The sequence below is a fragment of the Salvia hispanica genome, chromosome 4, assembly GCF_023119035.1.
Source record: "Salvia hispanica cultivar TCC Black 2014 chromosome 4, UniMelb_Shisp_WGS_1.0, whole genome shotgun sequence".
Lineage (NCBI taxonomy): Eukaryota > Viridiplantae > Streptophyta > Magnoliopsida > Lamiales > Lamiaceae > Salvia > Salvia hispanica.
This window is the reverse complement of record NC_062968.1, coordinates 25,045,830-25,064,900: the sequence shown is the minus strand read 5'-3', so window position 1 is coordinate 25,064,900 and position 19,071 is coordinate 25,045,830. Positions and strand designations below refer to the sequence as shown.

The 19,071-nt window shown below is 37.0% G+C and overlaps 4 protein-coding genes across 7 annotated transcripts; 2 read left to right on the top strand and 2 right to left on the bottom strand.

The window, feature by feature from the left end:
* Positions 1-57: 57 nt before the first annotated feature.
* On the bottom strand, positions 58-2,579 carry LOC125221821 (tRNA (guanine-N(7)-)-methyltransferase-like). The gene is made up of 8 exons (XM_048124091.1): positions 2,329-2,579; positions 2,203-2,259; positions 2,045-2,120; positions 1,419-1,498; positions 1,262-1,311; positions 1,100-1,184; positions 886-984; positions 58-613 (listed from the first exon to the last, which is right to left on the bottom strand). The coding sequence occupies exons 1-8, from the start codon at positions 2,497-2,499 to the stop codon at positions 389-391; spliced, it is 843 nt and encodes a 280-aa protein (XP_047980048.1). The 5' UTR covers positions 2,500-2,579; the 3' UTR covers positions 58-388.
* A 34-nt stretch (positions 2,580-2,613) lies between these two features.
* On the top strand, positions 2,614-5,326 carry LOC125221819 (chromo domain protein LHP1-like). 2 transcript variants are annotated; one of them, XM_048124089.1, is made up of 6 exons: positions 2,614-3,045; positions 3,120-3,145; positions 3,214-3,300; positions 3,471-4,241; positions 4,846-4,906; positions 5,019-5,326. In XM_048124089.1, exons 1-6 carry the CDS (start codon positions 2,791-2,793, stop codon positions 5,061-5,063), a joined length of 1,245 nt encoding a protein of 414 aa, XP_047980046.1. In that variant the 5' UTR covers positions 2,614-2,790; the 3' UTR covers positions 5,064-5,326. The 2 variants fall into 2 exon arrangements, with proteins under 2 accessions (XP_047980046.1, XP_047980047.1); XM_048124090.1 differs by lacking the exon at positions 3,120-3,145 and having other exon boundaries at positions 2,914-3,045.
* A 1,605-nt stretch (positions 5,327-6,931) lies between these two features.
* On the top strand, positions 6,932-8,841 carry LOC125223916 (protein SOSEKI 1-like). 3 transcript variants are annotated; one of them, XM_048127224.1, is made up of 8 exons: positions 6,932-7,057; positions 7,126-7,200; positions 7,321-7,361; positions 7,506-7,642; positions 7,708-7,777; positions 7,848-7,966; positions 8,037-8,547; positions 8,614-8,841. In XM_048127224.1, exons 3-8 carry the CDS (start codon positions 7,321-7,323, stop codon positions 8,756-8,758), a joined length of 1,023 nt encoding a protein of 340 aa, XP_047983181.1. In that variant the 5' UTR covers positions 6,932-7,057; positions 7,126-7,200; the 3' UTR covers positions 8,759-8,841. The 3 variants fall into 3 exon arrangements, with proteins under 3 accessions (XP_047983181.1, XP_047983182.1, XP_047983180.1); XM_048127225.1 differs by having other exon boundaries at positions 6,999-7,200; positions 8,627-8,841; XM_048127223.1 differs by having other exon boundaries at positions 7,007-7,200.
* A 4,532-nt stretch (positions 8,842-13,373) lies between these two features.
* LOC125222244 (serine/threonine-protein phosphatase PP2A-2 catalytic subunit-like) lies at positions 13,374-18,289 on the bottom strand. Its single transcript, XM_048124755.1, has 11 exons — positions 17,956-18,289; positions 16,716-16,772; positions 16,499-16,582; positions 16,054-16,125; positions 15,669-15,740; positions 15,465-15,505; positions 14,733-14,799; positions 14,234-14,425; positions 14,071-14,160; positions 13,882-13,989; positions 13,374-13,805 (listed from the first exon to the last, which is right to left on the bottom strand). The coding sequence occupies exons 1-11, from the start codon at positions 18,046-18,048 to the stop codon at positions 13,740-13,742; spliced, it is 942 nt and encodes a 313-aa protein (XP_047980712.1). The 5' UTR covers positions 18,049-18,289; the 3' UTR covers positions 13,374-13,739.
* Positions 18,290-19,071: the final 782 nt, after the last annotated feature.

The window sequence follows — 19,071 nt, the reverse complement described above, 5'->3', positions numbered from 1 at the left end:
GTGATTAAGGACAAATAAAAAAATGATTTAAGGGTAACTCATATAAAAAGAGATGAATATTATGAATTCTTCAATTTATATCACTTCATCAATGAAAAAAGAAAGTGCTTTATAGTCAACATCAAACTTTCTAAATGGAATATATTAATACTAGGAAAGAAAATGAATGATATTTTCACAATGAGAATGTAAACAGAGATTGATGTGGGGGGTAGAGGAGCAACTGCAAAATCCTGACACGGGGAAACTCTGAAACGGCGAAAGGAGACTGTTGCACCAGGCCGTGTTTCCATTCCTTGACAAATCAACCACTTCTTCCAACTCCAAGCAGAAATGAGTGCAGGTCTCATGTTCTGAGGTCTGGTTAGTCTAAAGATTCTTCAGCTGGTTACCATTGTTTCTGATACATTCTTCTGTAAATACTTGCGCCTTCGAGTTCTGCATGGATCTCTCTCTCTGTCCTTATGCCCATTGGATTGCTCAACAACCACCCATCATTGTCGCAAAGAATATTAGGATCAACATGGTTAATATGCACAAGCTTGTCAAATTCAGCATCAAAATATTTCCTCATGTCAACTGCTACTTCCTGGACGTCTGATTGTATGAATATCTGCTCAACAGAAAAAATGAAGATGACACTTAATAGTTATGTACGCATGCTGGAATACCGCAGGTTCTAAATGTCTTGTCATTTTAAAGACATTTCAAAAGTGGGTTGTGTATGACTGTCCAGTTGGAAACGAATTTTACACTCGGTTATCTTACAATTGGGTTTGTATTGAGGAAAAAAAAGAACAGGAAATGGTGTCAAGTATGGCATATATTGAAGAAGACCTAATCAGATTGTATCAGGTCAGAAAAGAACACTGAGCAATCCCTTACCTGTCCTCCAGGAACTAAGCCTTTTACAATGGAATCGACTAGAGGCTTCTGCACAACCCTTCTTTTATGATGCTTTTTCTTAAAGTGAGGATCTGGACACTGCATACATGAAGCAAATAACTCTCCGACATAAGAAAATACAGCTAGCTACAATCATAAAATGGGGGTAATATAGATACTAAAACTGAGGGACCTGGATATGAGAAACACTCACCAATATAGAAACTAAAACCAAGGGACCTGGATATGTGGATATAAATTGTTTGAAGGAGACCGCTGCATTGGCATGCATAAAGTGGCTGCATTCACAAACATGTCAACCATTATTCTAATTCTAAGGACTTCCCAAAGCAAGATAAAGTAAAGTTATCCTTACATATTGTTCAGCCCTAGTTCATGTACCCAATGCTCAGCACGTTTGGCCAACTGCAGAAAAATAAGTAGTCAGGTAGGAATAGATTTCTAAAGTTGTTTGGGTTCCACGAAGTAAAAAAGTGCAATTAGATATATGCTCAAAGGAATGTATAGCATACTTTAGGACGTATTTCCAATCCTAGATAATTCTTCAATCCGCAGTTTCTTTTGGCAAGCCATAGGAGAAATCTCCCACTACCTGAAATTTTTACCTAATCTGTGAGATTAGGTTCCTAGTGACAAGATAGCACTATAAGAGTTTAGAAATGCAAATTTCGCATGATTTCATCTGCTCCTGTATCATAATATCCAATCATGTTCTTGATCAGAAACACAAAAATGTTAAACAAGAAAAAGTGTAAATTAATAGAGATATGGTTAAAATTACTTAGTTGTAAACACTACCAGTGAACTGCATGCTTCCATCCCTAAGACCATCCCCAATCGTATACCAAAACTCATTTTTGGTGTAGATAATTTCTCCAACCGCACACCAAACTCAAACCCATTTTTGGGGTTTTCAATGGAATAACACCAAATATGGTGTTTACTCCAAAATTTTGTTAGACAAATACTCAAAAATGGTGTAAACTTAAAGATGGTGTAAATGGTTGGAGTAAAACTACTTTTTGGTGTGACGTATACTCAAAAATGGGTTTGAGTTTGGCGTAAATGGTTGGAGATGGCCTAAGCATAAGATAAACAAAATAACAATTTGGATATCATGAAATAAATAAGCTCTTACCGCTACCAATATCCACCATCAATGGAAGCTTAGCATCTTTATAAACAGCATTCCAATCTGGGAGTTCCACCGGTACCTACGCAAAACACAAATATGGATCTCTCTCTCTCACACACACACAAAGTGTAAAATTATAAAAATGCACCAACATAATTTACCATTTTGGAAAAACTGAGAGGATTAACATGCTGCCGGACCCTAACATGGCCAACCTCCTGCAAAACTCAATCGAACAGATGTTAGCATTTCATTCAAATTTTGATTTTTCCACTAATTTGAGCAACCTGGCAATCTTTGTTGGAGAGATTTAGGTCAGCGTATTCCCGTGTGACGAGTTGGGTGCTATATTCTAGTTTTTCCGGTGCCGCCGAAACTCCGTGGTGGCATAAAATAGTAAGTGATGAAGGTGATACGGCGGTGATGGGGCGGATAAATCTGGGTAAGGAGCACCACATCGGGTTGTCGATGAGCAGCGCACTAGCAACCGTATAAGTAGCAAAGGAGTATTTATGAAGTGATTGATTAATCTAAAAAAAAAAAAAACTCTTTCTTCATCTCCACATTTTTATCTTTTTGAAAACACTCTAAAAATTGATTTATTAGCAGTGACTTTACTAGAAAATAAATAAATTTCTCCATTGAGATAAAGTTGATTGAGTAATGAAGATCGAAAATAGGCTTGTAAAATTGTAAAACCCTCAGCACGACTCTAGAGAGAGAAATTCGCTCTGTTGCGAGAGAGAAAGATGAAAGGAGGGAAAAAGAGAAATACCAATTCTGACCCCGTTCAGCCCGAGCTCCCAACCGCCCTCAACGACGCCGGCGATGAGGACCGCCAAAAAAGTTCAGAGGACAGCGGGAGGCGCGAAGATGCGGGGGATGCTGTTGAGGACGAAGAGGATTCCGAACAGGACGAAAACGCTCAAATTGAGGGCGTGCGGACGAAGCTCGCCGATGGATTCTACGAGATGGAAGCCGTACGCAGGAAACGAGTTCGGAAGGTGAATTACTTTTCAATTTAGAGTACATTTTGAAGTGGATTTGAGTGATTAATTGGAATGCGGCAAAATTGCAGGGTCAATTGCAGTATCTTATTAAATGGTGAGTGATTTGGAACTTTAAATGCATTCAATTCTATATAAATCGGTTAATTGGGTGTTTTTGAATAGGCGAGGCTGGTCGGAGGCGGCGAATACGTGGGAGCCGGTGGAGAATTTATTGCAGTGTTCTGATATTATTGATGCATTTGAAGAAAGGTTCTATTTTCTATAGTTTTTCCTAAATTCTTCTATTATCTTTTTAGTTCTAGCTACTTTGTTTGTTAATCAGTAGTAATATTCAGTAATTTGTGAGTTCCTGACTAGTGCTTTTCTTTGCCCCTTCCTCTTTCTGGCTTCGAATCATTGTCTTGTAATATCTGCTGTAGTCTGAAATCTGGGAAAAGTAGGTGGACACGCAAGAGAAAGCGCAAGGCTGGTGTATCAAACGTTCAAACCAAGAAAAAACTGAATCATCATAATCATCATCAACAACAACATCAGCAGCAGCAGAATTCTCCTGCAGCAGCTGCTACTTATAATATGCCCTCTCATGTAATCAGGATTCCAGAGGAGCCAATCTCCTTTTCCACGCTAAATGACTTGAGTTGTACAAATGGGATTGATGCGAATAATATCAGTGTCACAAAAAGTGTAAAAACCTCCAACAGAGTGAATGAGAATGGTGTGAAAATGGGTTCTGCTACAAGAGATGAAGATAATGAGCTAAATGAGTTGGATTTGAAACTGTGTGAACTGAAAGGAGCGATGGTGGTAAGTTCAGAAGACACTGATAGAGTTGCTAAAACATCCCAAGAAGTCCAACTAGCAGGAGGAGATACCTTGGCGAATGGATTGAGTAAGATCGATTCAGTCCATTTAGGTCGTTTCACTGGAGCTAAAAAGAGGAAATCTGGTTTTGTCAAGAGGTTCAAGAAAGATCCAGAATTCTGCTCCATGGATAATGCATCAAATGAAATCTTGGCATGTGCTTCACTTGTTCAACAGCCAGAGTTTCTTGGAAACAATATGAGTTGCAAGAGTAAACATGAAGATTCCAAAAGCATGTGCTCCATCACTGAAATTGTCAAGCCCATAAGCTATAAGGCTTCCATATCTAACAATGCCCAAGAAGTCCTGGTAGCCTTCGAGGCCATAAGGTTTGTGATTCAGTGCCGATTGCCACTTCATTTCTTTTAATAAATTGCATAATTTTGTTTTTTATCTTATTCAAGTATACCATATACACTAAAGATGATAGTATTATAATTTAAAAAGGGAAATAGCTATGAAGTCACGGCCTTCACCACTATTTTTCACAAGTGTTCATTTTAGTTTTATGCATTTGTTATTCTCTTGACCATACAATTCTATGTGTTGTTCCTTCCCATGTTATAATCTATAGAAGTACCAATGCCCTAAACATAATTTGATTATTTATGTCTTCTAATGTAATTTTAGTCTGAGAGGCACACAACCTCAAGACACCCATATCTTGACTTACATGGACTTGTATGACCAATAAAGTTTTCTTAAATTATTTCCTCAGTGGGGCCATTGCTATTGGCTTTTTTACATTCATAATTGTTCAAAATCCTTTCAATAACCTAACGATATGGTCCATATGATGATAAATGGGGGTTGCAAGCGCAAAGTTAGTCTGCAATGTTTTGGATTAAATTTTGTACTACCTTTTTGTTCTTCCCATATGTAGGCAAACTTTGTGAACGTTTCTTCTGCTACAATGATTTCATTCTGGTGCAGGTCTGATGGAACCAAAGTTATAGTGGATAACAAATTTTTGAAAGCTAACAATCCACTTTTGGTAAGTTTTCCTGTATATTTTCTTTGAGAAATCATGCACTTGATCATCTATGAACCTTATATCTCTGAAAGCATAACCAATCTCTGTTATTCTTTCTCCAAATATGATGCAGCTCATAGACTTTTATGAGAAACATTTACGTTATAGCCCAACATGACGAAACTAAGTAAACCGAGTTCATGCAATCAGAAGCAACATCGTTTCACATTCCTTGTTGTATAGTATCGTAGTTCAAGTTTGTTGTGGCAGAAGGCCAGTTGTAGGCCATGTAGCAGAGTTCCTGTCTATAGAAGGGGGTAAATAGTTGCTGGATATATAACAGCTGAACTGTTCTTATTGTGGGTTCTGTTTATCAATTCATGTAATATGGTTGACTTGTCAACTTCTCCTGGTAATGAATCATTTTATTATTTCAGAGTAGCTTGCTGTATTTATGTCGTCGTTTACTTTACCTTTAGACTGTCTGTGATACTTTAGTGATGTAATTTAATCATATCGTATCGATAGCAGTCTTCATTTTTTTTTATTTAATTTGAACGACCATATATTATGTTAATTTTATTTAAATCATTTAATTAAAATTTTAAAATAAAATGTACAACTATATAATATAATGTCCTACAGAAATTCAGTAGTATTCCGGAGTAATCGTATTATTTTAGTTACAAATTTATTTAATTAAAAGTTTTAAATTAGTGAAAAAAATTAAAACTGGTTGAGGTGTGACACTAGTTTTCTGTTTAAATTGCAATTAAAAAAATAAGGTTTAAAACAATTTTAACCCTCTAAAGTTAATCATGCAAATTGGGCTTTCTAGACCAAATTAGAGGACATACTAGGAGGCTTTATAGCCCAAATGGGAATGATAGCCCACTCAAAGGTTGGGCTTATTCAAAACATTTTGTTTATTTTTAAATAGTGGAGTACTAGTATAAAATAATCTAAAAGTAATAGACCTATTATATCTGATATGAAAAATAAAGAATCTCGATGCGTTTATTGATTTTGTTTGCAGAATATAATCAATATAATTTAAAACTCATTTTGATAGATATTATTCAAAAGCTTATAATTAAACTCTTAAAAAACACTCTATCTACTCCATAATTTGTTTTAGCTTGACTTTATGCTCAAACTATCTGGTAATTACCGTAAACATGTTTGGTAACCAACCTACATTTTTTGTAAATTCTGTTTGATTATGGAGAAATACTATTTAAAGAAATCTACAAAAATGGTGAGGGTTTCTTCGTTTTACTTATATGGTGGCTTTGAGTTTCTTGTATTTTTATAATCCTACTATAAATCAACTTATATATTCCAAGTTATAACTATCTTAAAATTAGTAACCATCCAAGAAGTCAGGATTCGTGTTTGTGGAGTACATGTAAAGAAGAGTTAAAAATTATGTTTTGGGAACAATAATGTAATGGGCAACGAACCAGCGACGAAATAGAACAATCACAACCAAACTTCAACCTAATTAAACAAATATACAATTACATACTTAATTTAATTAAAATAATGGATCTGCATATCTGCTCTAATAATGGCCGATCACCTTCTCCTATTCCTTAATTCTTTTTTTTCTTTTTTTTTTTTCATTCTTTTCTGCAGAGGCAGCTGTTATTATGTTACTATCACCCAATCTCATTATATATTACTAATAAACTAAATTTCCAACCAAACCAAAAACTGTATGGATTCAAAATTGTGGTTATGGTAGATGGTATGTTCACAATTATGGTCGACCACCCAACTGCATACTATATACTAGTAAACAAACAATAACCTATATTATTTCATAATTTTCATTTCATATAGTTTAAATTAAAGTAGTGAATATAACCTCTTGTATGCATGCTTAACCAATTTAGGATCAGCTTGGTTTGATGAAATAGTCCAAATCAACAAAACAAATGTCAGAATTAATATTTTCCAAGTGTATGTAAATGAAATGTGGATTTATACACTTGAACCGATCTATTTGACCCGAACAACATCAGACCATAAATATTCCATGGCCCATAGTATAATAAGAGACAGGTATTTTGTATCATTCACCACTATATATATTCCTCACAGCTGAAACGGCACGCACGTATCTGGCCTTGTTTTTGGTAATATCTTAGCATCATCTGAATATCCTAGGTAATGACTTTCTCTTTTTCACTTGCATAAATGAATTCATTCCTTTCACTCGTATTTGTGTGTTTTAGGGAAGACAAAGAAGTTGAATTCTTTCTTAATCAAATTTTGATTTTGACCCCGCTTCAAGAAAAGGATCAGCAGCTGTAAGTTTTTATGTTTATACAGGAACAGGAGTATATTAGAAAACGTTTAAGTAATTGCAGGTGATTGATTGTGAGAATATTTTGAGTTTTAAGTTCATTCGGTTTGGAAATTTTGGCCAGATGGAATATACGGATTTTCACAATGGACGAATAGTCAGAAGGTATGAGATTTTCCATCTCTATCACTATCATTCATATCTTCTTCTTCTTCTCCTCCATACATCTCATTTATTTTTCAGCTTACATTTCGTCCTAAATGTTTGAATAATTGAGTATTTGATAAAATAAAATGATCGAATTATTAGGAGAATAATGGAGGCAAAAGGTGGTGCACAAGTGAGGCGACTTCAAATACTATACTTTCTAAGTCGAAACGGTTGCAACGAACATCCTCATCTTATTCGAATCCATCATCTCTCCAATAATGGTGTTCGACTCAGAGGTACGTATGTATTTATTTATTTTTCTCTCACTATATAAATAATTAAATGAAATTATATGAACTAGACATCAAGAGATGGTTGGGAGAATTGCGAGGAAAAGACATGCCAGAATCATTTGCTTGGTCTTACAAGAGGTAGGCAAACATTTACTTTATTACTTACATCCATGTGACAACTTAAAAAATCTCTCTGATTTTGTTGCAGGACATACAAGGCAGGCTACGTATGGCAAGACATACTAGATGACGACCTAGTTACTCCCATCTCAGACAATGAATATGTCATCAAAGGCTCTGAAATTCTCTCCACTAATCACAACATAGGTAAAACTACTCCATATATAAATGTTTATTTTCTAGGAATCATTGATCTTGATTCTTGGCTGTTTGATAGAAATCTCAACACATAGGCAAAAACCACTTCAAGATTCATCAAAAGATATGCAGATAGCATCACCCACTGCCACTGACATCCATTCATCAGACAGCTCCAACTATGCCTCATCAGAAACACCAAGCGTTGGATCACAAACATCCACCTCAGCAGATGATTCAGTGAACCACATACTAGAAGAGAGCTCTCACAGATCCAACCGGGAAGCTGTATCGAACCAAAAGAAGAGGAAGACTAACAAACTCGAGATAATCAGCATCAAGGGCATTCGTAAAACAGCTGCCACATCCGATAAACCCCATCACAGAAAGAGCCGTTCTGGTGGTCTATTCCGGAATTTCATCAGCTGTGGTGGCGTAGATACAAATGACTCAGTCGTGGTGATGGCCAGCCAGTGGTATAAGCCACTCTTGAAGACGTGCTCAGGTAACTCAGCCGACGGGGTGAGGGATCCTGCGCCTGCCAAGGAGAAGCCTCATGTTGCTTGGCCACTCTACGGGCCTAACTGCTCGTACGTTTCCTCCTGCTGAAATATTTGCATGCTTTGATCATATAGAGATTTATGTTTTGATGGCAGGCAATGTGGGAAGACATTTAAACCGGAGAAACTGCAATCACATATGAACTCCTGCAAGGGGATGAAAGCCTTGGCCAAGGCGAAATCAACATCATCCAGAAACGAAGACTCAGTGTCTGCATATCTACCTACTCACAAAAGTTAGAACTCTTCTACTACAGTGTCCATTCTTCTAGTTCTAGGAGTCATTTGTGCTGAACAATATACTTTGTTACCACTTTCTCTGCAGCAGTATAATGTAATTACAGTATAATAACAGAGAAAGAGAGACAGGTTTAATACTTTCATAAAAAGGCTAAATTTTACTCTTGTTGGAGAAAGAACAACAATCTATACAATTCTTTTCTCTACTCCTCAAGCTAAGTTAAGATTAGAAATAATCAGCAGAGTTAAAAGTAGATCATTGGAGTCCAGAAAGTAAAACCTGGACAAATAGCTGATCTAAACTAAATGCGAACCAGTGCAGCAACAGATGCAGCCGTAACTTGGTTAGGTCAGCTTTATATTAAGCAGTGAGCTTCTTAATCAACATTGTCAAGAAGAAACAGATATAACTCTTTTCTCAGCATCTCTATCCTCTCATCACCTTTATCTCTTTTTCAACGCACCATCAACCACTGGTTTACTCGTGCCATCTGAGATGTCCCTTCCCTCCTCAATCCAATACCACAATTTACGGAAACTTCCAAGTAATCTAAGAACCAGGAACGTGAAAATGAGAGGGCTTTGCTTGGTTTTGATGGAACATTTCACCGTGTCAGTTTTCTCACAATTGTTTTCTATGCCCTTTTCGCCTCGTTTTCCGTATAAAGAGAAGTTGGAAATATCTGTCTCAACTGCAGCTTGAAGAAAATTTATGATTCAGAACCTTAAAGCTGAATCAGTACTATCATTTGCATCAAAAGACCTGATATTTATAAGGGTTCTAACAACCCCAAAGGCCTTTTTGATGCTCTCATGAACGCTCAAAAATTGTTCTACTAATGGACCAGATGTATCTTTATCTGCTAACTCACACAGCTCTATGAACATGCTGCAAAAAATGTCAGCAGACTAGAAAACATAAAACTTTACATTTAGATGAATGAAACTATGTAAAGCTAGAATTTCATTCCGTGGCACCTAATAGGAGTTCATGTGATGATTGCACAAAATAGACCTTTTGCCCGCTCAATATCAAAATGGCTTTTCATGGGAGTAAATATTCAGCATATAAAAATGAAGGGGATTAAAAAACATTAAACTTGACATGAACGATGGCAGAAATTCTGCCCCACCCTTTGCATTTTAGCTGCATGTCCTCAAAACAAGGTAGCATGCAAGAATTTCACACAGGTGCTGAAGCATGTAGACAGAGAGAATATACAAGCCTTCGAATGTGAACTTCTAATGCACGGACTGCAGATCGTCACACAAGATTCTTAGTTCAGACCTTTTTGGGGAACCTGAAATCACCAAGAAAGCTACTAGTAGTATCATTTGATAGTTTCGTACGATTCACTGGCTTAATTAGAAGATTGGGTGAGACAATGATATTCTTGCTTCTAAGAGGTGAGAAGTCCGACTTCCTTGGTGACTACTGAGGGAGTACCTTCTTCGTGACGACCTGCATCTCAATATGCGAAAACATGATAACACATATGCATCATTTAGGGGAATGAAAAAATAAATAAAAGAAGATGAAGGGTTTTTCCAACCCAAGTTCTTGCCCCCTTCAAAAAAAACTTAGAGCATCCACAATAGTGTTGACATCCCGGCGGACAAGCACTAGTACATCCCCAAAACATCCCACTGCCTTGTCACATCACTAGGACATCTCACTGCACAATAGTGGACTAGCACTAGGACATCCCAATAGCCTAGCACAATAAACAAATTCACAAATACAGAATTAAAAATTCGACACGAATACGGACGAAGAAAGTGCAATAATAATATTATTAAATAAAAAAATTAAGATAGTACTCCCTCCGTCCCTCTGTAGTAGAGGGACGGAGGGAGCCCTAAACCTTAAGCCATGCTGCTACTGAAATACTTGTATCGACGCTCTAAAGCGTTCATGATATTCATAAATAGATCTCGGTGCATCCTAAAACGCAGCCGAAAAAAGTTCTCCCTAAACCGTGGCTGCTAGCGAAGTAGTCGTCAAACAACCGTTGGTGGACAACAATGTGATCCCGGGGTATTACAGCTCGATTATGGATGGGGCAAGGTACTACCAACTGCTGCAAGTGCAGTTGTATCAACCGATTTATCACCGCGGACGTATAAGCCCGCAACTCTTCGTTAATTCGCCGCCTTACGTCAGCATCCCCACCACTACTACTAGCCATTTTTGGATCTACCGATCAAATGAGAAATGTAGAGAGCGAAGAGAAACTCGTTAATATAAGTGGTGCAAATGAAATGAAGTGTGGAAGTTTTAGTTCGTGTCTCTCTTTTGCTCTAGTATGAAAAGCAAATATAAGCAGACTGATCGAGAAGATGCTGATCAACTGATCAAGACAACTCCTAAACAATCTACTTGTCGTCGGGTGTGCAAACGAGAACGAGAACGACTTTCAAGACCTTAACCCACAATACTATTAATTAGTAAAGGGAAGTAAGGGTCAGATCCCATAGAGATGAAGGTGTTTTACTTGTGTTTGGGACGTTTTGGAAATCGGCTGCTGCCACGCTTTGAAAGTGGGTTAAGTTTACTGTACTGGACTGAACGACTAAGACTGACTTCTATTTAACTGATCAACTAAACTAGACTAGGCTTAAACTGACTGAACCATTCCTATCCCCAACTGATCAACTAAACTTAACGACGAAAGGTACCCTGCATAAAGTGAAATGGGACCAATGACTCGAGAAAAGTGCCGCAAATAATGCTGAAACAAGCAAAAGGTGACAGAGATGGCTATGCTAACTAACTCCGATCTTCTTCTTCTCCAAACAACCAAAATAGACTAGCTAAACTACTATGGTAGATCTAAACAGAGCATGTAGCGCAAAATAGGGAATCAAACAAATCAAAACTTGATCCATTCAATTTAAACGAAAAGAAAGCAGATCAACGGTGTCTATTCTAATTTCATGCAAGCTGACATGTGTAAAGCTTAGATCGACGTAAATCTAAATAGGAACAACTAAATCTTAAACAACGAATAATGATCGTAATACTGCAAACCTAGATCTAAATAATTAGAAACATTCAAACATAACCAAGTATAAACATAACAAATGCCATCTTCGAAAACTCCAGATCCAAACAAACTTCCATCATAAACTTCATTTCAATCAACAAATCTCCAACAATTCAGATTTAAACAACAATCGAAACTTTAGATTCAAAGATCAAATCGCCGAAATAAACTTGTAACAAGAGTTAACTAAAGGAAAACTTAAAATAACAGCAGATCTTAAAATAACAGCAGATTCAGAAATGTATCCCATAAAGCTAAAACGAAAAAAAGATATCGAGTGTATCAACTCTTCGGAACTTAGAAAAATCATGAACGAACAAAAGTTTCTCTTTAAACTAAGCTCTCTCCCTCCAAGATGAGGAAGAAGAGAGTGTTGTTGCAGTAGAACTTGTCTCCAACTACTGTCTAACCTCCTTGCTCCATGCTTGCTAATTACGTGGTGTATGAAGATGAGTTTTCTCCTGATCGTAGATGATTTGAAATAAGTCCTCTCTTTCTTTCCATTTTATTCCTCTATATATAGGGCAGCTTGGCACCAATCTCTATAGCAAGATCCTCATGATTTGGCATTAATGCTCTTGCTGAAAAGGACACTCCTTTTCTCTCATCTGACTCATCCTTTTGTAACTTCCAGTGTGTATCGGACTCTCTTGATCAGTTTGTACCGCTACTTGGCATGGTCCAATCGCTCCCTTGATCAGTTTACACAGCTACTCGGGATGGTCATTTTGTTCACTTGATCAGTTCATCCCAATTTTGGGTCATTTTTGCCTTCTGCACCACTCGATCATTGCACACTACCATTTCATTGCTTTTCAATTCCTGCACAGTTAAATCTTCCACTATTTCTAACATCAACGCCCCAATTAGTGTAATAACCACAATTAAACCATGCTTGAAACGGGCCCTATCAAAGTGCAACGAGCTGTATATATAGAGTTTTGAAAAAAAAAATTTAGAAAAATTTAAAAAATGCTCTAGTCCGCCGAGACTCCGTCGCCTACCATAATAGCGGACGAGAGGACGGACAACCCGACGGACGTCCACGCTTGACCATGGACAACCTCTCGTCCGTCGCCCGCTCCAATAGTGGACGTCCCCGACGGACAAGCCGCTTGCCAGTCGGACGTCCTCTATTATGGATGCTCTTAGTCAGTCTATTAGACCTATTAATTAAAAATAATAATTTCGTAATATACTTCAAGAGAAATATGCGTTTACCTTTCTGATACCATAAGAAAGCTCAAATCAGATGCAATACCTTTTTAGATTAGTTTACCTATTATATATTAAAACTCGTGGCATTCACGCTCTTTGTCTATTTTTTTTGGACAAAGAGAGTATATTCAAATTGAATAGTATAAACCCAAGTTATAGGAATTACTTTTTCAATACCATAACAATTCAAAACCCAAGTTCTTAATTATAAAAACACAGGTTTTCAATATTCAATCTTACCAAATTCAATTGCAATGTAAATAACAATGGCTCAATATTATTTTAACTTGTGGAATTGATAAAATCTCGGGTTTTAAACTGACTGGCTATATCATATAAATGCAATTGTAATAAATAAGAAGTCAGTTCTCTCTATTTAGAATGAGAAGACAAAAATGAGAAAGAAACTAAGAGAAAGCTCCCCTCTTGTACTGTTATACAGAACGTCTGTCTGTAATTGTCTCTACTGAACGGCAACGATTAAACGTGAATACAAAGGAAAACGTACAAAATAAAATCATTAAAAGAAAAAAGTAGAACAGTGAAAAAGAAAAATTACGAAGGACAACAAACAGAAGCATCATCCCTAACCCAACTTCCCAACGCTAGGGACCCTAAACGACCTTGTGTATTACTGTCAAGCCTCTTTGAAACTCAGATCTCGGTAAATGCCCCTGTCACTGTCGTGCATATAACAAGACATGGCAACAGTCAGCTCTACAAGAAATAATCAGGCGTTCTCCGGGTCACATCGGGTTCCCCTCTCCTTGGAGCTGGCTCAAACTGCAAGTACGATATCACAAGGTAACAGAAAGATAGCGGTATAGAAGGAGAAGACAAGATTGGATACGTGTAGAACCTGGATAAATGTATGCTCCCTGCAATCATCAACTTCCAAAATGGATGCCATATTACCACAGCGGTAGCAATAATTAGGCGCACTGAAAATTGTGACAACTTTTTGTTCCTGCGGCACAGGTGCAAATCATCTAAGAAAACCAGTCTTTACTACTGATGATAAAGATACAATGTAAAATTGCAGTATTACATGTGCCCAGTTATATCCCTCCATGACCAGCTGATGAGCTCTAGCAATTAGCTTCAAATTGTTAGTGTGGTTGAATTGCTCCGAAATGTCCTGTTGAAGAAGCTAATTAACCAGCTGAAAAAAGGAACCAGGAACAGAATTTACAGTCAGTAGATGAAAGTACCTGACCAAAAGTATATCCAGCACCACGTGGGGATATGCCCCAACCACATCGATCATCAGGATCAGACCACAACAGATCACACATGGGACCTTCATGTGGAACTTCTTGAACACGATCAAAGTTTCTAATGTTGTTAAGGGTTTCAATGGATGGGGATAATCCACCATGTAGACAAAATATTTCTGATTCAACCTACTCAAAAGATTAGGTCAACATAATAAGTTTCATATCAATGCATTTCAAAGTTCTGAGCCTTCCAAAAAAAAAAAAAACTAGTAGATCTGTATACAGCATCATTATTTTCGTGACTTGAACTCACATTTACTCATCACATACTATTTGGAGACCATCATTCAATAGGTCTTTCATTTACCAGGTCTGCACATGATTTCATAAATATGAAGTGAAACATAATTGCAGTTTACCTGAAACATTTTTTCATTTAAACATGTGCCTAACCAAATGCACTGAACAATAATATGGAAGAAGCTCTACTAACCAAAGCAGTCAAAGGAAAATAGTCAAATAGGTCAGTGAATGTCTTCCAAACATTGGCACTCCCATACCTACAATCAAACAGGGACTTTCATGGTACATAGCATTTGCCAAATCAAGAGAAAACAAATGAAAACTAGATGAGCATATGACAAGCCAAAGTGGCTCTTTAAGATATATCCAACAACACATGACCGAAATAATATATCATCACGCACTTGCCGTTCATGTTATTTAAAGCAAGAAAGTGCGGTAACTATGACCAGAGGCCACGGGTTTCACACAGTTATGTTTTTTTTAGCTCTATACTCTCAAAAGAAAACTCACATTTTGCTGCAACACACTGCCCTTTAGATAATCAAGTTGTCATAAATATATGAAATAACTTACTTTTATGATGATATAAAGCCTAATTTCCACAACATTAAACTTTTCCAAGGCACACGCATTTATAAATTACAATATATATTACTTATACATAATCATCGCATTTGTGCTTACAGTATTCAGGAAAACATAAAATGATACACTTTAAGCAAATGCAAACATATAAACATTTTAAAATGATCTCATTAAAGTATTGTAGAAAGTAGAAACGCATAATTTTGGAATATGTCTCATTATGTTACAGGAATAATTGTATAAAGACTTGGAGAAAGGAAAATGCAAGCACACACAAGATCAAATCCTAGAGCTAGTTGAGAACATATAGCACAGGAATATAATAGAAACTCACTTCCTCAGACATTCATCATAAAATCCATAGACTTGTGTGATCTGCAGGTAAGTAAATTAAAACTATCGTAAGATACAAGGACTAGTGCAAAACTTTTATGGCAGAGAAATGAACCTACATTTTAAATCACAATAATCTAAAAGTAAAAGGATCTGAAAACAAGAAAAGATGGATATATTTCTGTATCAAGCAAAATATCAATACCTGTCTACTTTCATGATTTCCTCTAAGAATTGTGATACGTTGAGGATGACGCACTTTCAAAGCCACTAGTAGCTGCAGGAAATAATTTAATAAGCTTCTCTCACTAAAAGTTTTTGGGTAAAAATAAGCAAGGTTAGATGCAAACATTATCTTAATTTTAGAGTATTATCACAACATTGATCAACTCTCTCCACCACTGCAGCCTCTCCCTTTCCCATAAAGGGAATAAAAGGGTAGATAAAGGAAAAGAAATTATAATCACAATACAAAGAACAGAGAGAGGTATGAGTTATAAAGCAGCTATATACATTATCATAGCATGTCATCCAAAAGCAAGACGCCAGTAATGCCATAAAGGCAAGGTCATGTATTTTATAGAACTTACAGTAACTGTTTCAACTGAATAGTACCCACGATCAACATAATCTCCCATAAATAAATAGTTTGTGTCCGGACACTGCCAATAAAGAACACGGTACTATGAGAAACTGAGGAAGCACACAGAAATTAAAAGCATAAACATATTGAGACCAATTGTCAGCATGAAATCAGATAAGCTAGATGAAATACTTTATGAAACTTCAGAACTCAGTAATTGGCTTACAGAGAACCAGAAATAGAGAAAGATGCAGGCTAGAGAGTCTTTATTTTTAAAAAATTTACTGTATCAGATTTTAGAGGCACACAAGTATCAAATAGAAGTACAGAAACCTACTAATGACGTGAAGATTGTATTCAATTTCGAGCTGTTAATATATGATAAAACAGCTCATCCTCGAGCCCAATCCTGCAATAAATCCAAGCAGATGAATGTCCCAGTCAATAAGTACCTTCCCTCCAATACGGAATAGTTCAGCAAGGTCATGAAATTGTCCATGAATATCACCACAAATTGTCACAGGAATTTTTACAGGCTGCATCAAGTAAGAAAGAGATTAATATAAAAGCCAGGGCACAACAGAATTCATCCATGTAACCTAGAAGCGATAATTAGCAACAGAAAACAACCTATAGTAAAGCCAAATCGAAATAAACTAGAATACATACCTGGACATTGCTTTCCTGCATTAGTATCTCCTTAGCCTTCTCACATAATGTTCTAACCTACAATTTTAAACGAATAGAAAGTCTCAATCTATAACAAGATGCAAGAATAATAGTGACCAAACAAGATGCAAGACTGAGACAGTAGAAATAGTAGATGTCACATAATAAGTACGATCCAACTCTCACTTTCTTCATATGATATTTTTTACACACTAAGACTGAGTACCTGAATAATTTTACTTTACGTCTAGCAACTGAATTTACTGAAAACTAGTCTAGCATTGTTTAAGTTCAGTAACTCCATATTGATTCTCTTCACTAATCACAATAGTAGAATACTAAACCACATACAGCACTAAGACAGACTCTACTCAATTTTAGGTATTTCTTTTAGAGCTCCCAGGTTTATGAAATTAAATATCAAACCCAATATCTTGCCCATCAGTGGTCTGATAATAGATTCAAGTTCAACCATCATACTGATTCCTCACAAATTTTCTTAAGGATAATCATATGGAAGGTTTCATTGCTGCATTTAAGTTTCCACTCTAATAGCTGATTTTACTCCATTACTACTATTTTAGTCCTCCTAGTCTCCTATATTACAAGATTTCTGTGCCGAGGATATATATCATAATTCATAAATGCAAATACAATTGTAGTGCATTGGTAGTACGGTGCAAGATTGGACTCCAAGTCTTCAACTGATTAAGTCTTAAATGTACCTAAAAACCAGACTCCCACTTATGCACACAACTCGAGAGCATCTTCTCCATATGCTTTCTCTCTCTCACTCACCCAAATCATCATTAGAATTCTCTATCCCTCATACGCAATAGTGATCTGTACCAAATCCGGGTACACAAGTCGAATCTTATTCTCCTATCCCCATTATTAGCATCCCAATCAAACAACAAATCTTATAAGGAAATTCTCTTACAATTTGAGACCCAATTATAAAGAAATTGAACTGACTTGCCGTCTCAAGCTTCTAAAGATTGTTCTTTCCAAGATTCCTTTCAAAATGGTAGTAGCTCCTAAGTATATATCAAATGCCTCGAAGAAAAAAGAATTTTTATTTAAAAAATTATCTAACAAAACATTAGCTGTGGTGTGGCCAATCAATAATAACAAAAGAGAGAAGTACCACATCAAAGACAAGAATTTATAGAATCTATCAGATTTATAGGTTTACGTCAACGATAAATACCAAACGAAAGGAAAAGGAAGAGAATAAAACCTCGGGCTCAGACAAGGGTTTGCACTGCATAAGCTGAGAAATTTGTGCGTCCAGATTCCCATGGGCGGTCGGAGCCGCCAGATCCGTAATCATCTTGCTTCAGTTTCTGATTTGTATCAGATCCAGCACCGTCCGATGCGACGTGTTTGTGTTGAAAATGGTGAATGGATATTTCTAATCCCGGGATAGGATGTGAATCCTAGGATGATAGTTACTGTAAAAAATGTATCTACGTCTGGAGAGGGTGAAAATGGTGGTGGTGACGATGAATAGAGGGAAAGTGAGAGAGAATCGATCAAATTTAGCTATCTGATTCCCCCAATATTGCTCTTAGCAAAGAGCTCCTGTACTGTACTGACGGATGCACGCGCCTGGGCTAAATGGCGCGCCCACGTTGGGCTGTGAAGCCCCACCATGCACCCGCAATTGGGCTTCAATATAACTGTTGGAAAGTAAAAAAAAAAAAATTGGGAAAATTTGAAAAATAGATTTGAATAAAAAAAAAAATCTCACTTAACAATAAAACATATCCATTTTTTCCTACTTTAAATTTATTTTTTCATTTTTTTTAAACACCAAAATTCACATTTTTCATCTATAAATCACATCAAACAACTCCCTCAATCTCATTTTCTCTATCAAATTCTCAAACACTCTCTCTTGCAAACATGTCCGACCAACCACCCTATTCCTCCAACGGTCGGAACCATAATTGGTTCTGGAGTCCGTCACCCGCCTCGCCGGATATGGGTTTTTCGGCCCTTACTCTTTCCCAAGGCTCGGAAATTCCGGGTGGCTACCACCTTACCCAATGGACATGCAAAATGCCACCAATGGTAATACAGGTGGGCGCCCGAATCCGGCTCCGGCTCGACGCAACCGTTGTCCCAACTTCCAAAGGGCAACCCCCTTGATGGCGGTGGCGGTGATCCCAATGTCGACACCCCTTACACTCTGACCGAGATTGAGAAGATGTTCGAGGCCTATGTTTCGGTGTCCGAAGATGTTGCCGTTAGCACGAACCGAAGTGGGAAACAGTTCTAGGAGCACATCTGCAACATCTACAACGCCAAGCGTCCGACGGGGAATTGTGGAGCGCAACCAGAGTATGTTGTG